General features: G+C 42.8%; 1 protein-coding gene across 1 annotated transcript in view; it reads right to left on the bottom strand.

Annotated features, from left to right (window-relative positions):
* The window catches only part of LOC124549625 (progestin and adipoQ receptor family member 3-like), a 113,403-nt gene that overhangs the window by 45,393 nt on the left and 42,590 nt on the right, over positions 1-25,420 (bottom strand). The window contains exon 2 of the mRNA XM_047125258.1: positions 2,450-2,540. Coding sequence (XP_046981214.1) covers positions 2,450-2,521 — 72 coding nt within the window. The 5' untranslated portion in view covers positions 2,522-2,540. The remainder of the gene's footprint in view (positions 1-2,449; positions 2,541-25,420) is intronic.

Genomic DNA, 25,420 nt, shown 5'->3' with positions numbered 1-25,420 from the left:
TATCAGTACTGAGTTGGTTAGTTGGTTAGTTACAAGTTCCACAGATCATTTAACGCTTCTTTTATCGGAATGATGAGTAATGAGTCAGAACATAACACTTCGTTATACTTTTAGGAGTGCGATTATCCTGCAACTTTTTTAATAAAGGTTTTTTTAAATATATGTGTTATGCAAGAATTTTCTGAGTTTTCATCGTCGTTTTGTGACAAAAAAGAACCTTTAGGTCGTAGAGGGAAACACTTAGAATTTCTGAACTTAGCATATCTAAACACATTAGGGCCACCTAAAATAATTAAGAAAAATCTGCAATACATAAATTGCAGACCTGCCTAGTGAGCCGTCTTTCCACTTGCAGAAAGAACAACATGACGTAGCAACATCAACAAATAGTTAATTTTTGATACATGTTGTGTGGAGTTTGTTGATGTTTGCGGCTGTTCTACGAACTTTGTAAAATAATTTTTCTGCTTTAGTCACTTTTTATCATTAGTTGGTATCACGACACGCTTTGTCGACATGCTGCCATCATCAAGCGCTTTACCGTTACATATATATTAATTTTTAAATATGAAATCTTGCGTTGCACCAGCACCCCATGCGCATTTATAGTAATAAATAACAATATTTTTCTCGTATTTTAATCCCGTTGTAAATTGCAGTAGACTTCGCAACGTTTTTAAGAAAACGACCTTTTGCATCGTGCACGTGAATTTCTTATTATATTTATACTCCCAACGCATCTTCAATAAGTTTTCTGGAATATAACTTAATTTTCCTCTTCGCTTACTGCTTTTTGTATTTAAAACAGTTCACGGAAATATTTTACGACGAAATGAAAACGTACTTGCAGGAAAACGTTTAATTTACTTTTAGACAGTGATTTGATTTTTACCTGTGGAAAAACCGCGTGGATGTCTTCACTTTTTCTTGTTGTTGTTGTTGTTGTGGTCTTCAGTCCTGAGACTGGTTTGATGCCGCTCTCCATGCTATTCTATCCTGTGCGAGCTTCTTCATCTCCCAGTACCTACTGCAACCTGCATCCTTCTGAATCTGCTTAATGTATTCATCTCTTGGTCTCCCTATACGATTTTTACCCTCCACGCTGCCCTCCAATGCTAAAATTGTGATCCCTTGATGCCTCAGAACATGCCCTACCAATCGGTCCCTTCTTCTTGTCAAGTTGTGCCACAAACTCCTCTTCTCCCCAATTCTATTCAATACCTCCTCATTAGTTACGTGATCTACCCATCTAATCTTCAGCATTCTTCTGTAGCACCACATTTCCAAAGCTTCTATTCTCTTCCTGTCCAAACTATTTATCGTCCATGTTTCACTTCCATACATGGCTACACTCCATACAAATACTTTCAGAAACGACTTCCTGACACTGAAATCAATACTCGGTGTTAACAAATTCCTCTTCTTCAGAAACGCTTTCCGTACCATTGCCAGTCTACATTTTATATCCTCTCTACTTAGACCACATCAGTTATTTTGCTCCCCAAATAGCAAAACTCCTTTACTACTTTAAGCGTCTCATTTCCTAATCTAATTCCCTCAGCATCACCTGACTTAATTCGGCTACATTCCATGATCCTCGTTTTGCTTTTGTTGATGTTCATCTTATATCCTCCTTTCAAGACACTGTCCATTCCGTTCAGCTGCTCTTCCAAGTCCTTTGCTGTCTCTGACAGAATTACAATGTCATCGGCGAACCTCCAAGTTTTTATTTCTTCTCCATGGATTTTAATACCTACTCCGAATTTTTCTTTTGTTTCCTTTACTGCTTGCTCAATATACAGATTGAATAACATCGAGGAGAGGGTACAACCCTGTCTCACTCCCTTCTCAATCACTGCTTCCCTTTCATGCCCCTCGACTCTTAAAACTGCCATCTGGTTTCCGTACAAATTGTAAATAGCCTTCGCTCCCTATATTTTACCCCTGCCACCTTTAGAATTTGAAAGAGAGTATTCCAGTCAACATTGTCAAGAGCTTTCTCTAAGTCTACAAATGGTAGAAACGTAAGTTTGCCTTTCCTTAATCTTTCTTCTAAGATAAGGCCTAAGGTCAGTATTGCCTCACGTGTTCCAATATTTCTACGGGAATCAAACTGATCTTCCCCGAGGTCGACTTCTACCGGTTTTTCCATTCGTCTATAAAGAATTCGCGTTAGTATTTGGCAGCTGTGACTTGTTAAACTGATAGTTCGGTAATTTTCACATCTGTCAACACCTGTTTTCTTTGGGATTCGAATTTTCTTGTAGTCACTGTATTTCCGTAGGATAACATTTTCGCTGGCACTTTCGGTGTGATTTGTTCTGTAAGTGATGTCAGCTTTCCCTGACTTTTGTTTTGACTCGTTTTCTTCCCGTTTGTATATGTGTTTATTTAAGCGTACGTGTTTGTGCTTGTGTGTACGTACGTGTACACAGGTGGTATTCCTTACCAGGATTCCGCGGACGGTGTCCATGAGGCCGGGCCTCGACGTCTCCAGTGTCCTTTCCCATGGCATCAGCATCGTGTCCGCCTGCGCCCTTCTGTGGAAAAATCGTTTTCGCATCAGTAATGCACTAAACCGGATTCTGGTGCAACGTCTGATTCGTGAAGTAACCTACAATGAACGCTACGCAACACAGACTATCACATATCTACAAATAATACAAATAATTACTTATCTAAAATGTATTCGGAGTTGCGAATATGGACAACCATCAATTTTACATTGGAATGATGACAGTGAAAATTTGTGCCGGACCGCGATTCGAACCCGGATTTCCCGCTTATGGCGAGCGATCGCCTTACCATTAGGCTCCAAGATGCTACTCCAGGCGGGTGTAAAAATGAATGTGCGTAACGGAAAATAAGAAACGCTAAAATGATTATTTAGCCCTGTCTGACTACCCCCTGAAGCAGATCTTAGGATCTGTTAATGGTCTTTTTTACGTATAAGTTACAATCTAAACATAAATGAATGATGAAGGCAACTAATACTACTAAATGATAAACGTTATTCTTCAGTATATTTATTATAGATTAAAATCAACCCTTTAAGTACAATTGTCTATATTTCCTAATTAAAATTATTAATCAATTGCCCAACACTGCCCCTTATTATGACTGCGCAGTCTAATATCATTAATGCGAAATGACTGACACCATCTACGTACCAAACACCAGAAGACAATACTTTCAAAGATGATCTACGGTGGTGTGGAACCTCATTGGAAATAAACTAACGTGATCACAGCTGTTTAGCTTTATAGCCCTAATAAGCGGAAGCAATTCGCGATATCACCATGTGTACTGCGTCTGGTGCGTCGAAGTGGTGGTTCTCGTACTCGTCTGCGACGGTGGAAGAACTCCAGCCACAAATATTATTTCAAACACTACGACGGCAGAAGGCGGTCGTCCGACTAATATACTCTAATACTGTCTTCTCCTCTCTGTGTTCTACAGACGAGAAACGCGAACTCCCAGCCACAAGGACGGAGTTCAGATAACGTCTCAATGTGAGTATAGGCAGAAGAAGCGCTCTAAATTACTGAACGCTGAGTACTCAACGACGACTTCCAACCCAGAGGTGATGTCCAGAATCGTATAGGTTCGCAACAGTACATTGCCTAACTGTTCTAACTATAAACTCTCCTGAGAGCAAAGACAGCAAGTCCGTCTCTACCAACAAAGCTGATACCGTCACACACGGGCGCTCACAACGGAAGACATCGTCTCTCAACCGCTGGCTTCCCAGCGAGGCTCGGCTCCCCACCTTCGTAATTCCGAAAACGAATCGTATTCTCGAAAAAACGGAATATTCTCCCTCTCTACAGATTCTTTCGATCACCGACCAACCACATTTTAGTCATTTGTCGTCCAGCGCGGAAAGTTTGCGAGGAAATACCTATACTCGTACAATGGTACGCTTCTGAGTAAAAATCCTTGGAAATAACCCAGCCTGCGTGGTTTCCAAGGTGCCTCTTCTTCGTTCCTCTCACCTATGTCCAAGATTTGCAGAGTTTCCGGTTATCCCTCCGGTCCTGTTACAATAGCGGCCGGCCGTCACCCTATTGTGCTCCAGAGCTCAGGTGCCACGACGTCTGTCTAGCTACATCCTGTGTTTAAGCAGGACCAACACACCTGTGCTTGAGCTCTGCCTGCCGTTTCATCTCCACTGACTTTCCAACCTCTACTAGTATAGGCAATCATTCATTACGCCGTTCTGATAATAAACACAATCCGTCACCTTTCATGCAATAAGCGTTAACAATTATTTACAAGGCGTACGTGACAATGTCAGTCTCCTTTAAATATTAATATATACGATGAACAACCTATCAAATGATACCTAATTGTGGCTGTAGTTCACGGCAAAGTATGTGGATGATTGCTTGTAAGGTGCGGAATTGTAGCCACCTTACAAGGCTATCCCAGTAAGACTCATGGCCAGCCTCAGATTTCCGTATGTCGTGAACCATGTGCTACAACCTGCATTCATACATTCATTATGTCTATTCCTGTACAGAGGAGACATTTTAATTGAAAGTCGCTTGCCCGGTGTCAGCGGTTAAATACGATATTGCTGTACCTATGTATTCAGAAGTACAATGCAATGCTCCTTCAGACAAGCATGGATGTAAGATATCTCGCGCGCGAACACTGTCCAAGCACGCACGCGTGTCCGAATTAACAGTGAATCGTACTTCTAAATACTACAGACAATACATTATCGAAATTATATGACGAACAGACTCATATTTTGCAAACTGAGAAAAATGGGAGTTAGCAATTATTCGTGCTATTGTAATAATTTCGTAGCACGAGTAAAAACAGCATCAAGGACTTTAATTTCCCATTTAGACATTGCATTCACACAACAATGAAACTGATTTGCCAGAAATTAGGTTTATCATTAAACACACTGCCTGATAAAGTGAATGAAGCATCGATAAGGGGAGAAGTAAACGAAGTGAAACATTTGGCGTTGAGAGGGCATGAGCCAGTAGCTGTGACCGTGCGGTTCTAGGCGCTGCTTCAGTCCGGAACCGCGCTACTGCTACGGTCGCACGTTCGAATCCTGCCTTGGGCGTGGATGTGTGTGATGCCCTTAGGTTAGTTAGGTTTAAGTAGGTCTAAGTCTAGAGGACTGATGACCTCAGGTGACAAGTCCCACAGTGCTTAGAGCCATTTCAACCATATGAGAGGGCATGTGATGTTATTTCGCTGACTATATAGTAGTCAAATTTACAAAGAACTTGGCTGTATGAGCAGACTCCGTCTGGCCTGATGCATGCTCTGATTCGACTGGGAAGGGTTTCGTAAAGCAGTTATACCCTTTCCTGCGGCAAGCTGTCTCACAACAATTACAGCTGGTCCTCGATATACAGGATAATGGCACTGAGACGGAGTTGACGTCCGAGCTGGTACCACGTATGTTCTCTCGTGGATAATGGGACCTTGCTAGCGACGGGAGTAACTCAGCACCACGCAGACAGTTCATACAGACAATTGCCATGATTGGGAGAGCATTGTCAGATGGTTCAAATGGCTCTGAGTGCTATGGGACTTAACATCTGAGATCATCAGTCCCCTAGAACTTAGAACTACTGAAACCTAACTAACCTAAGGACATCACACACATTCATGCCCGAGGCAGGATTCGAACCTGCGACCGTAGCGGTCGCGTGGTTACAGACTGAAGCGCCTAGAGCCGCTCGTCCACAACGGCCGGCAGAGCATTGTCCTGTTGAAAAATGGCACCACGACACTGCTGCAGGAGAGGTAACAAATCAGGACGCAGGATGTCTGTGACGTACCACTGCGTCGTCAAAGTTCCCTTGATCCCCACCAGCCGTGGGAGTAACACCTCTGTGCTTCTCCAAGACATTGGAAGAATGAGACTACTCTCTATGTCGCCGCCATAGTCACCGACGATGGACATCTGGGGCAGTCCGGAGCCACAGTTCATCGCTGAACACAAAGCGACGGCGTTCATCGTGAGTCCACGCTTCCCGGTCACCACTCCAAACGCAGCCGTCTGCGTTATGGTGTTAATGGCAGCCTATGTATGTGACCGCAATTCCCTAGTCAGGCTGCCGCTAGTTTCTAGATAATGGTGCGGATGATGCAAAATGTTGCAGCGAGTCTATTATGTGTTCTCACATGGCAGGCACTATCACATCCCAGTGCTCCACATATCGGGATATTGCACGTTTCGTCCAGTCGGCCCATTGGAGACCCACAATGAGCCCACTTTCAAACTATGTCTAGTGCTGATAACGCTGTCTCACATCAGTACGAGGCATCTCTGTGTTCTTCAGAGTGATCACTCGACAGCTGACGCTGTTCATGCCGCTTAACGCCCAGCCAGGCCTGGCAACAACACTTAAGCCTAGTTTACACGACGACACTAGGTTGCAGGCAACTGCGCTACTGGACACTGAGAATGCGCGCCACACGTTTGCGCAACTCGTTAGTGAAACTGAACATATTCGGCGTGTTCCAACTGTGGCGACACTAGTTGCACAAATTTTGAGCTTATGTGTATTCGTAGAGTGCAGACAAACTGAAATATGAAGTGGGGGAACGGAGAATAATGTTCGCTTTTTGGATAAATATGCTTTGCATAGGTGTTTGTGGTGTTTCAGTGATGCTGATTACAAAAATAAGCAACATATTGCTGCCGCTGAGACTGCGATGTGCGATCGTAACATAGATGGTTTGACAGTATCTGAGCTGCAGGGCAAAATTTATTGAGTTAGGAGCACATATACAACTGAATTAAGAAAAATACAAGCAAGTGTAATTCTAGCTGTGGCAATGCTCTCGTCTACAAGACTAAAATCCCATCCTTCGAATTGGCCAACTCTTTGTTAAGGAATATTGTTGACATGAGGGAAAGCTATACAAATTCAAGAAGCTGCATTCTTTATTCAGTATTCATCAATTTAAAACGCCGCAGCAGTGCTCCCCATTCACATATGTTTCAATTTTGAAATATTGCCACTGTACAGATCTACCTTCAAGAGAGTAGTATGCAAATCATTCTCTTCTTAATGCGGCCTGTTTCGAATAATAATTTTTGCTAATGTTAATAATTATTACTGTTAATGTTAATAATTGTTTGTGTTAACAAAAAAGCGTCATCACCAACTCAACCTGTATCTTATAGCATGCCGAGTGTTCTCGATTGTAATGCACGCAATATGATATGTAATTTCAGTTCTGGCGACAGTGCTTCATCCATTACAGTACCTTTATTCCTTATCGAATAACTAACTCTATTTAGAAGAAACGTGAACAGGTCTGGTGACATACTAAGGTAATTAAAAGAATTTCTTGGATCTTCCTTTATAAATTATTTCAGCAAGGATGCTGAGCAACCCAGCTGACGTTTTTTCTTTATCCAGTCACGAATCGAAACCTGTTTCTTTTTTTTTTTTCCTTATGCAGCAATTCCACGCAACAAGCTTTAACTCCATCACAACTCGTGCGACGTGCAGCTACCAAAAGTTTCATTTCAGACACGACTCAGGAACCCACAAAACGACGAAACTGAAGTGTATACTGATGTCGCCGTGTCTACAGTCATATATGAGACCACTTGCGTGCAACTCATTCCACGCAACGAGCGGCGCAACCCAATATCCTTGTGTAAACTAGGCTTTAGCACGAACTACACTAATCGAAGCCAGTAGCCGGTCTACCTGCCACAGAGAATTATTGCAAATCCAAATCCACCGATGGTTTGTAGGTGTATGAAGTTATATTGGCACCCGACCATACCTTCTGGGCGCTCCTTTTTTTTGTCAGGCAGTTTATTTTCCAGACGGACGAAAATAAACTCAGAGGAATTACTCGGGCTATTGTAATAATTTATTGCGTGCATAAAAACAGCGTAAAAGCGTTGAATTTTCCATTTAGACTTCGCATCCGTACAAAAACGGAACTAACCTGCCAGAAATTCACGTTGTCTTTAAACAAGAAAATGTAATATCGAAATGTATTCACAGCTGCGAATATAAACCACCATCAGCTGTATAACGGAATGACGACAATAAAAACTTTGTACCGCACTGGTATTCACACACGGATATCCCGCTTATCGCGAGCGGTCGATGCTATTCGAGCACGCTTAAAGGCCAGATACAAACTTACATATATCGTCAACCATGTGTCTATAACCTGCACTCGTACATCTATAATCGATATTCCCGTACAGAGGATACATTTTAATTTAAAATCGCTTGCACGGTGTCGGCGGATAAATACGTTACTGCAGCGGCTGTGTTGTTAAAAAGTGCGATGCAATGCAAAGTCAATGTCGTCTTGACGCACTTTTGCAATGCTTTGTACTTCTTAACAACACAGCCACTGCAATAAAGTATTGTATAGAAAATGCAATATTAGTAAAAATGAAAGTTGCACTGTTAAGTTTTGCATACTGACAGCATCATCCCTCTCTGTCCGCCCCGATAGCTGAGTGCTCAGCGTGACGGATTACCGTCCTACGGGCCCAGGTTCGATTCCCGGGTGGGTCGGGGAATATCTCCGCTCAGGGACTGGGTGTCGTGTTGTCTTCATCATCATATCATCCCCATCCGGCGCAATGGTCGCCCTATGTGGCATCGAATGTAATAAGACCTGCACCAAGGCGGCCGGACCTGCCCCGTATGGGGCCTCGCTGCCAATGACGCCAAACGCTCATTTCCATTTTTACCCCTCGCTTATGTGAATGTGGTCTCGCTAAATAACCGACTAAAACTGTCAGTCTGAGACTCAACTGCAGTTAAATAAGTCTCGAAGAAACGTATGTGAAGCTATCAGACAATAAATTAAACAGAAGTTCAGAATGGCTCTGAGCACTATGGGACTTAGCATCTGTGGTCATCAGTCCCCTAGAACTTAGAACTACTTAAACCTAACTAACCTAAGGACATCACACACATCCATGCCCGAGGCAGCATTCGAACCTGCGACCGTAGCCGTCACGCGGTTCCAGACTGAAACGCCTAGAACCGCACGGCCACGTCGGCCGGCCAGAAGTTCAGTTCAAAGAAGATAACGAAGGAGTAGAACAGAAAAGCGTTCAGTTTCGTCATCTTGACGCAATTTTGTTTTATGCTTTGCATTACTGGTCGTGGGGAGGCATTACCCGAATAGCTTGGGGTCAGCACACTGCTCTCCCAATGGCTGCTCTTGTCTTTCAAAATGGAACTACTACTTTTTGCGTTTGTATTCCTGAATGGATCCTGTTACAGTCATTCCACGAAGGAAAAATCCTTGGCGTTGTCAGGGACAGGACCATTGTCTCCCGTGTGGCAGCCGCACACGCTAACTGCTCAGTCACCTTGGTGGACAAGCAAATAACAAGCCAGGCCATCGGGGACTAAGTAACTGTGCTGTCAATATAGAGCTACATTAATAGTCCTCGCACAAACTTGAAGGAATTTGGTCTCAAATCAACACACGGTGGATCTTGAAGTTGTACTGTCGTTCAGAAAAATACCTGTAAAAGTTTAAGGTGCTGGACAACATAGTTCTGTTAAAAAAGGGAGAGAGGAAGAGGAAGAAGAAGGAATGGTCAGGCACAAGTAGGACTGAGGTTTGCGCACAAAATGAATTATGTACGTAGACAGTTCATCCTTCTTGGAAATTGAGAATCTAGATGATTTTTTTCTTTATCGACATTGGCACTGGCAAGATATTGGTCCCGGGAATTCCCAAAACTTTCGAGAATTTTTCAGTTTGAGTTCGGATAACAAATGACAAAAGAAATATTTTTCTTATGATTACAAAATAACAACTTTCTGATGGTTTTCCTTTGCTTGTACTGTGCCAAAGTTCACGATTCTAGGCCAACGGGAAGTACTCTATAGGTTTTAATGAGTGAATTTGAATCAAAGTTCGCGACATAAGTAGACGTATCTTTTGATTGCAGTGACGTAGAAGCTTAGGTCTTTTTGAAGCGCCAGAGCACCATAGATCTCAGTGTGTGACAAGTTTAAACTTCACACATCTAACCTATCCTGAGATAAAAGGGTCTTAACAGACAGACAGTCGGACAACAAATGACAAAAAGTATTTTTTTGTGTGATGTAATTACAAATTGACAATGTTCGGATTTGTTTCTTTAGTTGTACTATAAAAGCTCGCTTCATGCCAAACTCCATGACTCTAAGTCAAAGGGAAGTACCCCATATGTTTTGCGAGTATCAAAATATGTGACGTAAATGGCATCTTTTGATTGCATTGTCCTAGAAGCTTCAATATTTACTCCGCCGAGGGTCCTAGAGCTTAGAATATGATATAAATTCCAACTTGATGCGTCTCCCTAGTCCTGAGAATAAGGGTTTTTAACTGTCGGACACATGGACAAAGAGGAAGACGGACAGCAAAGTCATCCTATAAGGACTCCGTTTTTACCGACTGAGGTGCGGAATCCCAACACTGATCAAGATTGTTTTTTTTTTTTTTTGAGTCACCAGGCTTCTGAATGGTTTGATGCGGACCGCCCCGAATTCCTCCCCTGCGCCACCAACCTCTTCATCTCAGGGTAGCACTTGCAACCTACGTCCTCAGTTATCTACTGGATGTATTCCAATCTCTGTCTTCCTCTACAGTTTTTGTGATCTGCAGCTCCCTTTACTACCACGGATGATATTCCCTGATGTCTTAACAAATGTCATATCATCCTGTCCCTTCTCCGTGTCAGTAATTTCTACATATTCCTTTCCTTTCCGACTCTGCGCAGGACCTCCTCTTTCCTTACCTTATCAGGCCACTTAATTTTCAACATTCCTCTGTAGCACCCACCACATCTCAAACACTTCGATTCTCTTCTGTTCCGGTTTTCCCACAGTCCATGTTTTAATACCATACAATGCTGTGTTCCAAACGTACATTCTCAGAAATTTCTTCCTGAAATTTAGATCTATTTTTGATAGTAGTAGACTTCTCTTGGCCAGGGATGCCCTTTTCGCCAGTGCTAGTCGGCTTTTGATGTCCTCCTTGCTCCGTCCATCACTGGTTATCTTGTTTCTCATCTCTGCGACTTCTCATTACTTTCGTCTTTCTTCGATTTATTCTCAACCATATGCTGATATCATTATACTGTTCATTCCATTCAGCAGATCATGTAATTCTTCTTCACTTTCTTTGAGGATAGCAATGTCGTCAGCGAATCGCATCATTGATATCCTTTCACTTTCAATTCCACTCCTGAAACTTTCCTTTATTTTCACTTTGCCTCTTCGATGTGCTGATTGAACAAAAGCGGTGAAAGACTGTCTTACATCCTTTCCAAACCGAGCACTTCGTTCTTGGTCGTCCACTCTTATTATTCCCTCTTGGCTCCTGTACATATTGTGTATTACCCTTATAGCTTACCCCTATTTTCCTCAAAATTTCGCATATCTTGCACCATTTTACATTGTCGAGCGCTTTTCCCAGGTCGACAAATCCTATGAAATTTCTTTATTTTTCTTTATTCTTGTTTCCATTATCAACCGCAACGTCAGAATTGCCTCTCTTGTGCCTTTACCTCTCCTAAAGGCAAACTGATCATCATCGAACAAGTCCTCACTTTTCTTCTCCATTCTTCTGTATATTATTATTGTCAGCGGTACATATACATGAGTTGGCAAGTTGATTGTGCTACAATTCTCGCACTTGTCAGCTCTTGCCACCTCGGAGCTGTGTGGATGATAGTTTCCCGAAAGTCAGTTGGTATGTCGCCAACTCATACATTCTACATGCGAACGTGAATAGTCGTTTAGTTGCCTCTTCCTCGAATGATTTTAGAAATTCTGATGGAACGTTATCTATCCCTTCTGTGTTATTTGATATTAAGTTCTCCAAAGCTCTTTTATATTCTGATTCTAATATTGGATCCCCTAACACTTCTAAATCGATTACTGTTTCTTCTTCTATCACATCAGACAAATCTTTCTCCTCATAGAGGCCTTCAGAGTACTTTCCTCTGTGGTAAGTCAGTCCTTCCGACAATCATCTCTTTTTCGATTTCTTCACATTTGTCATGCAGCCATTTCATCTTCCCTGCACTTCCTATTTTGTTTCATTTGTAAGTAACATGTATTACTGAAACTTCCTGGCAGATTAAAACTGTGTGCCAGCCGAGATTCGAAATCGGGACCTTTGCCTTTGGCGGGCAAATGCTCTACCAACTGAGCTACCCAAGCACGACTTACACAGTTTCAATCCTGCAAACCTAGTAGAACTAACACTCCTGGAAGAAAGGATATTGCGGAGACATGGCTTAGCCACAGCCTAGGGGATGTTTCCAGAATGAGATTTCCACTCTGCAGCGGCGTGAGCGCTGATATGAAACTTTCTGGCAGATTAAAACTTTGTGCTGAGCCGAGACTCGAACTTTGGACATTTGCCCTACGCGGGCAAGTGCTCTATCAACTGAGCTACCCAAGCACGACTCACGGCCCGTCCTCGCAGCTACAATTCTGCCAGTACCGCGTCTCCTATCTTCCAAGCTTCACAGAAGCTCTTCTGCGAACCTTGCAGAACTAGCACTCCTAGAAGAAAGGAGATTACAACAGTTTTAATCTGCCAGGAAGTCACATACCAGCGCACGCTCCACTGCAGAGTGAAAATCTCATTCTGCAAACTTGTATTTCTGTTTTCCTGAATTTCCCTGAATACTTTTGTACTTCTTTCTTTCATTGATCGACTGAAGTATTTCTGCTGCTATCCATAGTTTCTCACAGTTACCTTCTTTGTATCGACGGTTTTCTTTCCAACTTCTGTGATTGCCCTTTTTAGAGATGTCCATTCCTCTTCAACTGAACTGTATCGCAGAATCTATAGCCTTAAGAGAACTTAAATCCCATTTCCTCATTTCTTACCACTATCGCATCCCACTTCTTTGCGGACTGATACTTCCTGAGTATCTCGTAAACTTCAGCATACTCTTCATCACTACTAAATTGTAATCTGAGTCTATATCTGCTCCTGGGTATACTTTAAAATCCTGTGCGTGATTTTGGAATCTCTGTCTGATCATGACGTAATGTAACTGAGATGTTCCAGTATCACCCGGCCTTTTCCAAGCATGCTGCCCCCTCTTGTGATTCTTAGACAGAGTATTCGCTATTACTAGCTGAAATTTATTACAGCTCTCAGTGTTTCTCCTCTCTCATTCCTTTATTACCCTTTCAATATCCTCATATACTTTCTCTATCTCTTCATCTTCAGCTTGCGACGTTGTCATGTACACCTGGAATATCGTTGTCGGTGTCGGTTTGCTATCGATTCTGATAAGAACAATCCTGTCAGTGAACTAGTCGCAGTAACACACTGTCTGCCCTACCTTGCTATTCATAACGAATCCTACTCCCTTTATACCATTTACTGTTGCTGTTGATGTTAGCCTGTACCCATCTGACCATAAATCCTTCTATTCTTTCCATTTCACTTCACTGACCCCTACCAAGGTTGAGTCTTCGCATTTCCCTTTTCAGATTTTGTAGCCCCACTACGCGTTCAAGGACGTGACATTCCACACCCCGACCCGTAGAACGTTATCCTTTCGTTGGTTATTCAATCAGATCTTAAAAAATGCTAATAGCTGGCTTCCCATTTCAAATTTGTGAATATTCTTCAACCACTTACAAGCAATTCCATTTCGGTAACCTCTTTTTGTTCTTTGATTAATATTGTGATCGCATTGTATATTTTCAAATAGATTCCAGCGAGCAGAGATTGTGGCGGGAAGGGTATCCAACTGGGAAATATTCGGAAGGACATTTCCCGTTCCAGTATATGCCTTGGAACCAAGGAAAAACTTTCTAAAACGATTATCTGAAACAAGGATTTGGTTAAGTGAGTTTGTTCCCAGTTCAACTCGTGTGTTGAGGACGTGCTCAACTTGTAATGAAGTGTACTTTGCTTGTCAATGTTCAATCTACCTTTCGTCGTTCATTTCCTACACATGAGAGCAGGATTGGTCATAGCAGAATTTGGTTCTTTCCATCAAAAGTTTGGCGGGATATGCAGTTCTGCATTCGCTTTACCATCAGGGAAAACTTCTAAACTATCCAAAATCCTTGGTTGGAGCTCGTACACTGCAAATATTTTTTGTTTATTCTAGGACAGTAATGGCCCATGCAAAAATTTAAAATTTGTGTGTGTGTGCGTGTTCTGCCTGTCTCTCTCTCTTTGTCGTACATGCGATGGCTACCACTAGTTTAACGACACATCTACAAAAGTCATTCCTCTTATTTTCCTCTTGCGGGTATATACATACAGTTCCATATACTTTACGATGATTTGCCAAGTACAGATGTATATTCAAAAAGAAACAGTTAATGAGTAAAAGTTACCCGTGCTAACAAAAACTGATCGAGCTATAATCAATTGATTAAGCACAAATGAAAGAGGTATTCTACGAACTAAAAATTTTCTACAAGATCTTCAAGCAGAAACAGTTTCTAGCTTCCTAACAAATACGCATCCGATCCCGTGAAAAATTCCGGGGAATGTACAGAGAGGATCATTATTAATAGACGTAATAGACAACAATAATAGCAACAAAAACGTTCCAGTAACAGTGGTTTCACAGACGAGTAGTTTTCGAGGTGTAGTTACGAGCCAACACGGACTTCCGTACGAGATATTGTGTTAATTAGTTCAAATGTAACTCGAATGTAAACTTTTCGATTAAGTCCCCATCATATTTGGCTGAACAAGAAATGCAGTACTGTCATATTGCATGTTATAATTTACTGTACATTCTTGTTCGTTGAAATAGCTGTTTCACGAGACGTCCTCATATTTGCATGAAGTACTGCACTGGTTACGAATTCTTTCAGACATCTCCGGAGCATTTCATATATTTTGCTTCAGTTCTTCAACCTTGTCAGTTGGAATGCAGCAGACTTCACTTGTCAGATAGACAGAAAAAACCTGAGGACTGAGGTCAAGTGATCTTGGAGGTTAAGGTACAGCCCTTGTTCGACCTATTCCCATGGGCCAAGTTCGCGCGCGACATGTCTTATGTCCTTTACGGACTAGTTGCCCACGAAACACAAAAATATACCCTTTTAGTGTCTCCGTGCTATTTATCAGATACCCGACTTGCGTACCCCCTTGAATATTAAGAAATCCAAGTGCCGTCTCGCGCATTTTCCTTTCCACTTAACCAGACCGAGGACTAGCTACCAAATGCACTACTACTTCGTAAGTCTGATTAAACTGTATGTGCGGTATATTGCAACTTCTAAGGCAAGTTTTTTTGCTTCGTCTTCTTGTACGGCATCATTTTCTGTTTTCTGCTACTCCAGAAATTTGTATGCTGCGGTTTTAATACACTTTAGTTTGGTTATTTCTGCTTTTCTGAATTGGATCATTTTCAGTTGTAGAAGTCCTTCCTTGTTCACTGTTTTCTTATTTCGTCTAATATTTATTTTTACGTAAGCCGTTATTTGTAACTCAATGATGGTTTTCAGAAATTCAAATACTGGTATGTTGGGGTGTGAATGATAGAACACATGTTGTTCAGCTTCTAAAGAAACTTTCGCACGCTTTAGTCGTTCGTGGCAGCGATGAGGAGAATTCTCCCCAAAGTGACTGTGAAAATTGATAACTGCGCTGGATGTACTATTCTGACACATAATTTGGAAACTAACCTGCAGCTTCTTCATCGGGTTGAATGGCCATATTATCGTATACGAAAGAGTCGTCTACCCCGCCAGGGACAAAAAATGTCTTTAGGAAGTATGAAATGTCACCTTGACTATTATATTTCTTTACATGACCCGAAGATTGTATTTTGCGAAACCAAGCCCGGTCATTGTGGAAACGACATCCTTTCAGAGACGTATTTGGCCAAAAATCGAAAATAGTACAAGGAATAGTCACTTAAATATCAACATAAACATTCCTCGGAGAAAAATTTAGTAGCTAATGACTACTTAGATGTTGAAGAGGCCGTTTTGCGTGTATCAAGAGATTTACTTGTCAGTAAAGTGACAAATAACCGTTCATATGTATAATTCTTAAAACCGTGAACCACGAAAAGTTAAAAAGGAAAGGGCAGCTTGTAACTAATGTATCAAACTGTCTTAAGAAAGACAGGTTTTTTCCTGTGGCCAGTCCTATAATGCTGTTCTCAAAAGCGTTAACAAATTACCAGTTTTAACGAAAGGTTGATAAGTTGCTTAGGTACTGAGGTACAGTCTCATGGAACTCCGATAGATCCCTTGGCAGTTTAGGGCGAAGCTTCATACGAGCAGTGCAGATTTTTTCTAATCAGAATGACATCTTTGTTATTCAACTGAAGGCCCACTCCACGCCCCAATTTAGATAACCAAGGTCGTGCAAACAACTAATAATGTTTACGGTTAATCGTATATCCGTTACTCGGATGTTTATTACAGCGCCTCTACTGGATCCATCCAGAAGTACTATCCGGCTCTTACATCAGCAACAAAATGTCCGCGTTTCTCATCTCGCATTTACCACATCCCACAACCACGGGAAATGGATGAAATTTCAGACTAGCCAGATCGAAAATGTTATAATTCAAATATATCTGTGCTAACTAGGGCAATATTTCATACTGACGTCAATGGTGGCTCGTAACTACACATTAGCAAAAATCTCGCAAACGAATCGTTTGTGGATCGGTATTTATTGGAACGTTTCTGTTTCAACTGTCGTATTATTTCTCTCATTTAAATTTTCCTATTAAATGTGGTACACTGTAAATAAATCCAAACACTCACCGACTGCCCAATGAGCCCGCATCGACCTTTGCGGAGGCTTCCCGGCGCGCTGACAAGAAGCCTAGCCCCCTTGTTTCTGCAGACCGACTGCTGTACCCAGGAGTTGGCGGGAGTGCCCGTTACCCCCAGACAGCTCTTCCCTCTCTGTCCCTACTTGAGGACCCCGGAATACAGCGTGAAGACGCAGGCCTGACCGCAGCACGCAACCACTGCGGCGTTAGCTGCGGGTCATTACGGCGCTGGCAGTGCTGGATGCCGTAACCGCGATACGGCTTTGTCTTACTAACAGGGGCTACGAAATACCGCCGTACGCCCCTGTCACGAAAACGATTACTCCTCGAAAGGTGACAAAACTGAAAGTGGTCCCCATTAGCTCTAATGAGACATCCCTGTCATTATCCACAGTTTGTGTTGTATGCGTCACGACTCTTTCGCAGAATTCTGAAACTCTTCGCGTGGCTGAGAGTAGGGAGCGATGTTTGAGTAGCAGGACCGGGAAACTGTACTTTGGTATCATGCAGGAAATTCAGTTTTAAGGCAAAGAATATTGTCACTGTCATAAAAAAGACGGCTTAAAACAGCCAAAGCTGAAAATTAAATACAAATAGCAGAACATACATTGTGCTAGATTGCTACTACATATTGTTATTGTTGTTGTTAGTCTGAAAACTGGTCTGATGCAGCTCAGCATTTGAACCTGCTTAGTGTATTCATCCATTCATCCCTTGGTCTCGCACTACAATTCGCTCCCCCCCCCCCCCCCCCCCCTGCACCGCCCACTCCCCACGCTTCCTTCACACCAAATTCACAATTCTTTCACATCTCAGAATCTGTCGTTTCAACCTATCTCTTCGTTTAGTACTGTTGTACCTTAAATTTCTTTTTACTCCAGTTCTATTCAGAACTCCTCGTTTCCTCCTCCATCTACTCATCTAGTCTCCAGCATTCTTCTGCAGCATATTTCAAACGCTTCTATTCTCTTCTTGTTTGAACTGATTATCGTCTATGAGTCTCTACTGTAGAAGGGTACGCGCCAGACAAATACCTTCAGCAATGACATCCTGAAGATTTCCACAAGTCAAACTAAAGTGATGTCATTTCGAGGATGAGAATCAATAACAGCAAAAATCGTAATAAATGAACAAATAATTGGAAAAAGTATGTGAATTTAAGTATCGGTATGAGTATGCAAAAGGAGATGATGCTGAAATGAAGCTTCGAAGGCATTTCTGTGGTACAACGCGACGAAAATTACAACGTAATGTTCGCAAGAAAACCCTAACCAAACTATACAAAGCTAAAGTTCTTCTATCTTTGCTGACGGATGCAAAAGCTGGACTCTAGCTTCTGAGCAAATAAGACGAACTGCATCATCTGAAATGAGGTTTCTCCGCTATGTTGGTGCACACTCGTTTCTTGATCAGAAGAAGAATACTGACACTGTACAGGAATTAAATGTGGAGTCAGTTACAGACATAAAAAAGACGAAGTGGAGGGACATTGCGCAACGTACAAAAGACTATAGACTCGCTAAAATTGCACGAATTGTTGTCAAGTGGAGTAGGCCAATATCGATTATAATGAACTACACTGTTACCGATTACACAATTAATGTAAACTATCTAATCAAAGGAATATGGGAACTTATTAGTGGACATTAATACAGGGTATGTTTATCATTCGCCCTTATGTCTGCTTGAACTGTCACGGGTAAGCTTTCACTGAGGTGTCTAAATGTCTGAGGGGAAATGGCAGCTCATTCATCTTCAATAGCCGACACCACAGAAAGTAGTGATGATGGATGCAGGAGCCTGGACCGAAGGCGACTTTCTAACTCATCCTAGATTTGTTCTGTTGGGTTCAGGTCGGGACTCAAGGCAGGCTAGTCCGTTTCAGGAATCTTGTTGTCCACGCAGCAATGCGTCACAGATGCTGTTTTTGACAGGATGTACTGTCATGCTGATACAAAAAAAAAATGGTTCAAATGCCTCTGAGCACTATGGGACTTAACTACTGAGGTCATCAGTCCCCTAGAACTTAGAACTACTTAAACCTAACTAACCTAAGGACATCACACACATCCATGCCCGAGGCAGGATTCGAACCTGCGACCGTAGCGGTCGCGCCGTCCCAGACTGTAGCGCCTAGAACCGCTCGGCCACTCCGGCCGGCATGCTGATACAATCAGTATTCGTCTCCGAAATGTTCCTCTACTGTACGCAGTAGGAAATTCTGTAAAATGTGTTCGTATCCTTCCGCATTTAGCGTTTTCTCAAGGGTAATGACGTGATCAAACCCTAATCAACGAAAAACACCCCTATACTGTAACACTATCCCCTCCGAACTTACTGTTGGCACTATGTGGTAACGTGCTCCAGGCATTCGCCAAACACAAAACCTACCATCGGGTTGTCACAGGGTATAGCGGGATTCATCACTGCAGTTCACTCGTTTTCAGTCATCCATTGTCCAGTCAACCGCTTCCCAGTCTACTGTAGAAATATCTGGATTCCGAATAGTTGCTCGACCATTGTGCCGCATTCTTTTTAACTTTCTGCGGCAGTCAGGCTGGACTACTGGTAGCACTTCGGAACTCACGTGTGGTTGCTTTAGCTGGTTTCATGAGATTTCTCACAACCACCTTCCGCACTGCTCGACGACTCCTGTCCTTCAGTACAAGAGGTCTACCTGGTTCTGGTTTAGCTGTGGCTGTTTCTTCGCGTTCCCACTTGAGAATCATATCACTAACAGTTGCCTTGGGCGGCTTCAGGAAGACTGGAATGTCCCTGACGGATCTATTACTCAGGTGACATCCAATGACCAGGCCACGTTTGCAGTGACTGAGCTTTCCTGACCGACTCATTCTGCTGTTACTTTTTCTCTAGTGATAACCCGGTATTCCCCACCCCATTTCATACTGGTGTGTTCACCTCTTGTGCCATGTAGCTATCAGTTCCGCATTTCTTTTGATAGTGAACGTGTAGTGTGTACAGCTCAATTGCCCATTCAATATCATCATATACTTTCCCTACCTCTTCATCCTCTGCTTCCGATGTCGGCATGTGTACCCGACCTATCGTGGTCGGTGTTGGTATGCTGTCGATTCTGAGGGGACAAAAATGGTTCAAATGGCTCTGAGCACTATGGGACTCAACTGCTGAGGTCATTAGTCCCCTAGAACTTAGAACTAGTTAAACCTAACTAACCTAAGGACATCACAAACATCCATGCCCGAGGCAGGATTCGAACCTGCGACCGTAGCGGTCTTGCGGTTCCAGACTGCAGCGCCTTTAACCGCACGGCCACTTCGGCCGGCCTGAGGGGACAACCCTATAACTGAACTAATGGCTCTGAGCACTATGGGACTTAACATCTATGGTCATCAGTCCCCTAGAACTTAGAACTACTTAAACCTAACTAACCTAAGGACAGCACACAACACCCAGCCATCACGAGGCAGAGAAAATCCCTGACCCCGCCGGGAATCGAACCCGGGAACCCGGGCGTGGGAAGCGAGAACGCTACCGCACGACCACGAGATGCGAGCCTTATAACTGAACTGTTCACAGTAACTTACTCTCTGCCCTGCCTTCGTATTCATAATGAGTCCTACTCCCGTTATACCATTTTCTGCCGCAGTTGGCATTACCCTGTGCTCATCTGACAAGAAATCCTTGTCTTATTTCCATTTCACTTCACAGACCCCCCCACTAAATCTAGATTGAGGCTTAGTATTTCCCTTTTCAGATTTTCTAGCATCGCTAACACGTTCAAACTTCTGACATTCCTCGCGCCGCCTTATAGAACATTATACTTTCGCTAGTTATTCAATCATTTTCTCGTGGTCACCTCCCCCTTGACAGTCCCGTCCCGGAGATGCGAATGGGGTCTGTTCCGGAATATTTGGCCAATGGAGAGCACATCATGACACCTTTTTTTTCAGTCACAGGCCACATGTCCTGTGGATACACATTAAATGTCTATAATGCATTGGTTTCCATTGCCTTCTGCATTCTCTTGCCGTTGATTATTTCTGATTCTTCCACCTTTGGGAGCAGTTTCCCACCCCAAGAGCAAGAGAGCGCTCTGAAACTCTCTCCGCTCCTCCGTCCCCTTTGACAAGGCCGTTGGCTGCGTGAGAGTGATTTATTATGCAGATAGTATTCGTCTGCCATTGCTGATAATTTTTATTCAAAATTTAATCTGTGGCGGGGTTCGAACCCGCGACTGAGCGCGTTTCGATTAATAATTATAGACGCTACGCTTAGGCCACGGGTTATAGGGGAAGCAGTAAAAGGAAGGGAGACGGGAGAATATGGGCACTACGAATAGAGTGAAGATTAATTAAGTTCCGCAATAAATTTTAGCTAGTAATAGCGAATACTCTGCTCAAGTATCACAAGAGGAGGAGGTATACTTGGAAAAGGCCAGGAGGTACGGGAAAATTTCAGATTACATCATGGTCAGGGAGAGATTCCAAAATCAGATACTGGATTGTAAGGCGTATCCATGGAGCAGATATAGATTCAGATCACAATTTAGTAGTGACGAAGAGTAGGCTGAGGTTTACGAGACTATATGGCAAGAATCAATCCGCAAAGAAGTGGGATACAGAAGTATTAAAGAATGAAGAGGTACGCTTAAAGTTCTCAGAGGCTACAGATACTGCATAAGGAATAGCTCAGTATGCCGTTCAGTTAAGGTGGAATGGACATCTCTAAAAAGCGGAGTTAGAGAAGATGGAAGAAAACCGTCGGAACAAAGAAGGTAACTGTGAAAAACTATGGTAAACAGAAGGAATACTTCAGTTGATCGGTGAATGAAGGAAGTACACAACTATCTAGGGAAATTTAAGAAAACAGAAGTACAAGTCACTTAGAAATGAAATAAATAGGAAGTGCAGGGACGCTAAGACGAAATGGCTGCATGAAAAAATGTGAAGATACCGAAAAAGAAATGATGGACGGAAGGATTGACGCAGTATATAGAAAAGTGAAAACAGTGGATGTTGCTTTTGTATACAGAATAATAACTGGCCGGGTGCTCGTAGGACTCACGCATGAGTGTTGCGTACAAACCTAATTACGTACGTAGACAGTTCATCCACTCTGGGAACCGAGAATTTCGACCATTTTTGCCCGTTATCAACATTGATACCGGTAAATATCGATCCCACAGATTTAAAGATTTTCGAGAATGTTTTCATTTCAATAATATACATGTGGACATTAAGTCATGAAGGAGGCAGGCAACCATTACTACGAGGGTAATCCCAAAAGTAAGGTCTCCTATTTTTTATTAGTGCGTAGACCTGTTTATTTCTGCAATGGTTTACATCAGTTTACAGCTTGAACATTTAGCTATTTTTCGACATAATCACCATTTCTGTCGATGCATTTTTGTAGACATTGTGGCAGTTTTTGTATGCCCATGTCGTATCAGCTCGCCGCCATGCTGTTCAGAAAGTTATGAACCTCTTCTTTCACCTCGTCGTCGGAGCTGAGTCGCTTCCCGGCCAAATGTTCTTTTAACAGGTGATAGTCACTGGGCGCCAAGTCAGGACTATAGGGTGGTTGGGTGATTATGTTCCAACTGAAACTGTTGCAGGTGAGCAACGGTTTGCCGAGCGATGTGTGGGCGAGCGTTGTCATGGAGAAAGTGTACGCCCTTGCTCAACGTTCCTCTTCTCCGGTTCTGAATTGCCCGTTTGAGTTTTTTCAGAGTCTCACAGTACCTGTCAGCATTAATTGTGGTCCCAGCGCGCATAAAGTCGACCAACAATACCTCTTTCCCATCCCAAAAAACGGTTGTCATGACTTTACCGGCAGACTGTGTTTGTTTGAATTTCCGCGGCTTTGGCGAAGAAGGATGCCTCCACCGGCGTGATTGTTGCTTGGTCTCAGGTGTAAAGTGGTATGCCCAGGTTTCGTCACCCGTGACAATTGAGTCCAGAAAGTTTTCCTGTTCGGCTGCAAAATGGTGAAGAAATGTGCGGGAAGCATCAACTCGTTGCCACATGTGGTCCTCAGTCAGCATGCGTGGCACCCATCTTGCGCAACCCTTCCGGTAGTTCAATGTTTCCGTTAAAATTCTGTGAGCGGTGCTTCGGCAAACCTCAGGAACCAAAGTGCAGAGATCAGTCAGGATGATCTGCCGATGTTCACGCATGCTTGCTCAACCTTCACCACTGTCTCCTCAGAAACTGACGGTCTCCCGCTCCTTTGTTCGTCGTGAATTTCGGACAGACCAGCTGCAAACTCTCTACACCACTTACGAAAATTTTTGACATCCATGCACGACTCACCTTACACTTCCGTCAATTGGAGATGGATTTCAATCGGCGTAGTGACCTTTGCGTTCAAAAGCCGAATAACTGCGCGCAATTCCTACTTGGCGGTAACACCCAACGGGAGCTCCATTCTCAATGGCTGCCAAGCCAAGTCAGCGCCTCAGCGCAGCGTGCGCATGTTTAAACACAGCGCGTGAAGCACTCTTCATAACAGTGTGACCAATTGCCACACAAACAGAGTTCTGTACTTATAAAAAAAATAGGAGGCCTTACTTTTGGGATTACCCTCGTATAACAATCAGGATGACTGCGTCGCACGGTAAAAGTCAAACATAAGGCAAGAAATGACTTTTGTACTCATATGACGCCTTTCGGAATTCCTTCATCATCAGATATCCAGGAGCTATTACTGCACGTAAATATGGCGTTTCAAGTTAAATGTGAAACAAACATTCACAGACTTGTCGCAGAATATCTTATAATGAACAAAATTCCGAAACACGTCATATGAACATTAAAGAGATTCCTCATCTGTTTGACTTTCACCTTTGCGACCCAGTCAGCCTGAACGCATAACTACTGACTGTTTTAATTTCAAATTTGACTTCGGATAACAAATGAAAAAAGAAACATTTTTTCGTGTGATATAATAAACAATTAACAGTTTTCCGGTTTTTTTCCTTTGTTTGTACTGTGGAACGTTGGTTCTTGCCAAACTGCGTAGCTCTAAGCCAACGGGAAGTACCCTACAGGTTTCGTTGAGTGAATTTGAGAGTATCAAAATACGTGACTTACACTAATCAGCCAGAACATTACGACCCCCGACCTACTATCGATATAAACCCACGCAGGCGATGGCAGCGTCACCTGGCGAGGAATGACTGAAGCGCGGGATTAGCCGAGCGGTCTTAGGCGCTGCAGTCATGGACTGTGTGGCTGGTCCCGGCGGAGGTTCGAGTCCTCCCTCGGGCATGGGTGTGTGTGTTTGTCATTAGGATAATTTAGGGTACGTAGTGTGTAAGCTTAGGGACTGATGACCTTAGCAGTTAAGTCCCATAAGATTTCACACACATTTGAACATTTTTTTTTTTTTTGAGGAATGATTGCTTGGCAGACACACGCACAGTGTGTGAAGTATCATTGAGCGTGCTGTCCCTGAACGGAATGGTGGAAGGCGTGCGACTGCACGACTTTTCAGGTGTTTGAGGAGTGCTGTGAGAGTGTCTTTCACACGCGGCGAAATCAAGGTGAAACCAGGTCCAGATGTCGTGGGGTTGGGCGACTACCCTTCATTACAAATGTCGGATGTCGTAGGCTGCACCGACTGGTGAAACAGGACAGGCGGCGGACAGTGGCGGAGCTAACGTCAGAGTTTAACGCTGGGCAGAGTACAGGCGTGTCTGAACACCTTGTAAGACATGTATATTTGTATTGTCTATTGTCAAACTGCAATTTATGAAAGATGTTTATATTTTACTAATAGGATTAAGTAGGAATAATTAATATTTGTCATGTTGGAAATAATTGTGGTAGCAGGGAATGTCTGCACCAAAGTATTGTTGGCAGGAGAGATAATTTTAAAAAGGGCGGGAGAGACCGCGTATGGATACTTTTTAAGAGAAAAGCCCGCGAATTGATACATTTTGTAATGGCAGTAGGGATTGCCGGCACCAGAAAGCATTGTTGGCGGGAGAGACCGCACTTTAGCGTTCGTAGGAAGTCAGTAGTAAACGAGAAGTGAAGCGAGTCGGTAGCAGGTCTGAAGCGAGAGGTTGAGAGGAGCGGTGTGCCTGCCAGCCACCAGCTATGATTTACAAGAGATTATAAGCGGATGTACAGAGACATCAGCTAACTATTATCATAAGAGGAACTAATATTATTGAATTAGTTTTTTTGAGAAACTCAAGACTACTGAACATATGTTTGCGCAATGCTAGTTGTAAGATTATTGTAAAACGTCCAATTTGAACGTTTGTAAAATCATTTCATTCAGAATATAATGAATTTTTGCCAACAATATTGCATTACTGATTGTAATCCATCCCAAAAACCATCAACGTAAAACTTTGCAAAATTTTATTGTTGTCAAGAAAAAGTTTAACTATGAATTACGTAACGTCAGTAAAATTAATTAAAGAATAACGTCAGCTTTACTATTAAAGAATAACGTCAGCTTTGGTAATAAATACAGCCACTTGTTACGACAGCCCACCAGCAGCTAATAAAGTATAGTAAAACAGAGTAAGTATATTCATGTCGCAGTTCGATGTAGCAGTCAGATGGCGATCCAGTAACAGTAAAAAAGGTAAGGAACAGTTTTGGGTTATTGCAGGTAACGACTGAGGGTCACGACGACGACACATTCTATGTTTCGTCG

The sequence above is a fragment of the Schistocerca americana genome, chromosome 1 (genome assembly GCF_021461395.2).
Source record: "Schistocerca americana isolate TAMUIC-IGC-003095 chromosome 1, iqSchAmer2.1, whole genome shotgun sequence".
In the NCBI taxonomy this organism is placed as follows: Eukaryota; Metazoa; Arthropoda; class Insecta; order Orthoptera; family Acrididae; genus Schistocerca; species Schistocerca americana.
This window is presented reverse-complemented; position numbering and strand designations above follow the sequence as displayed.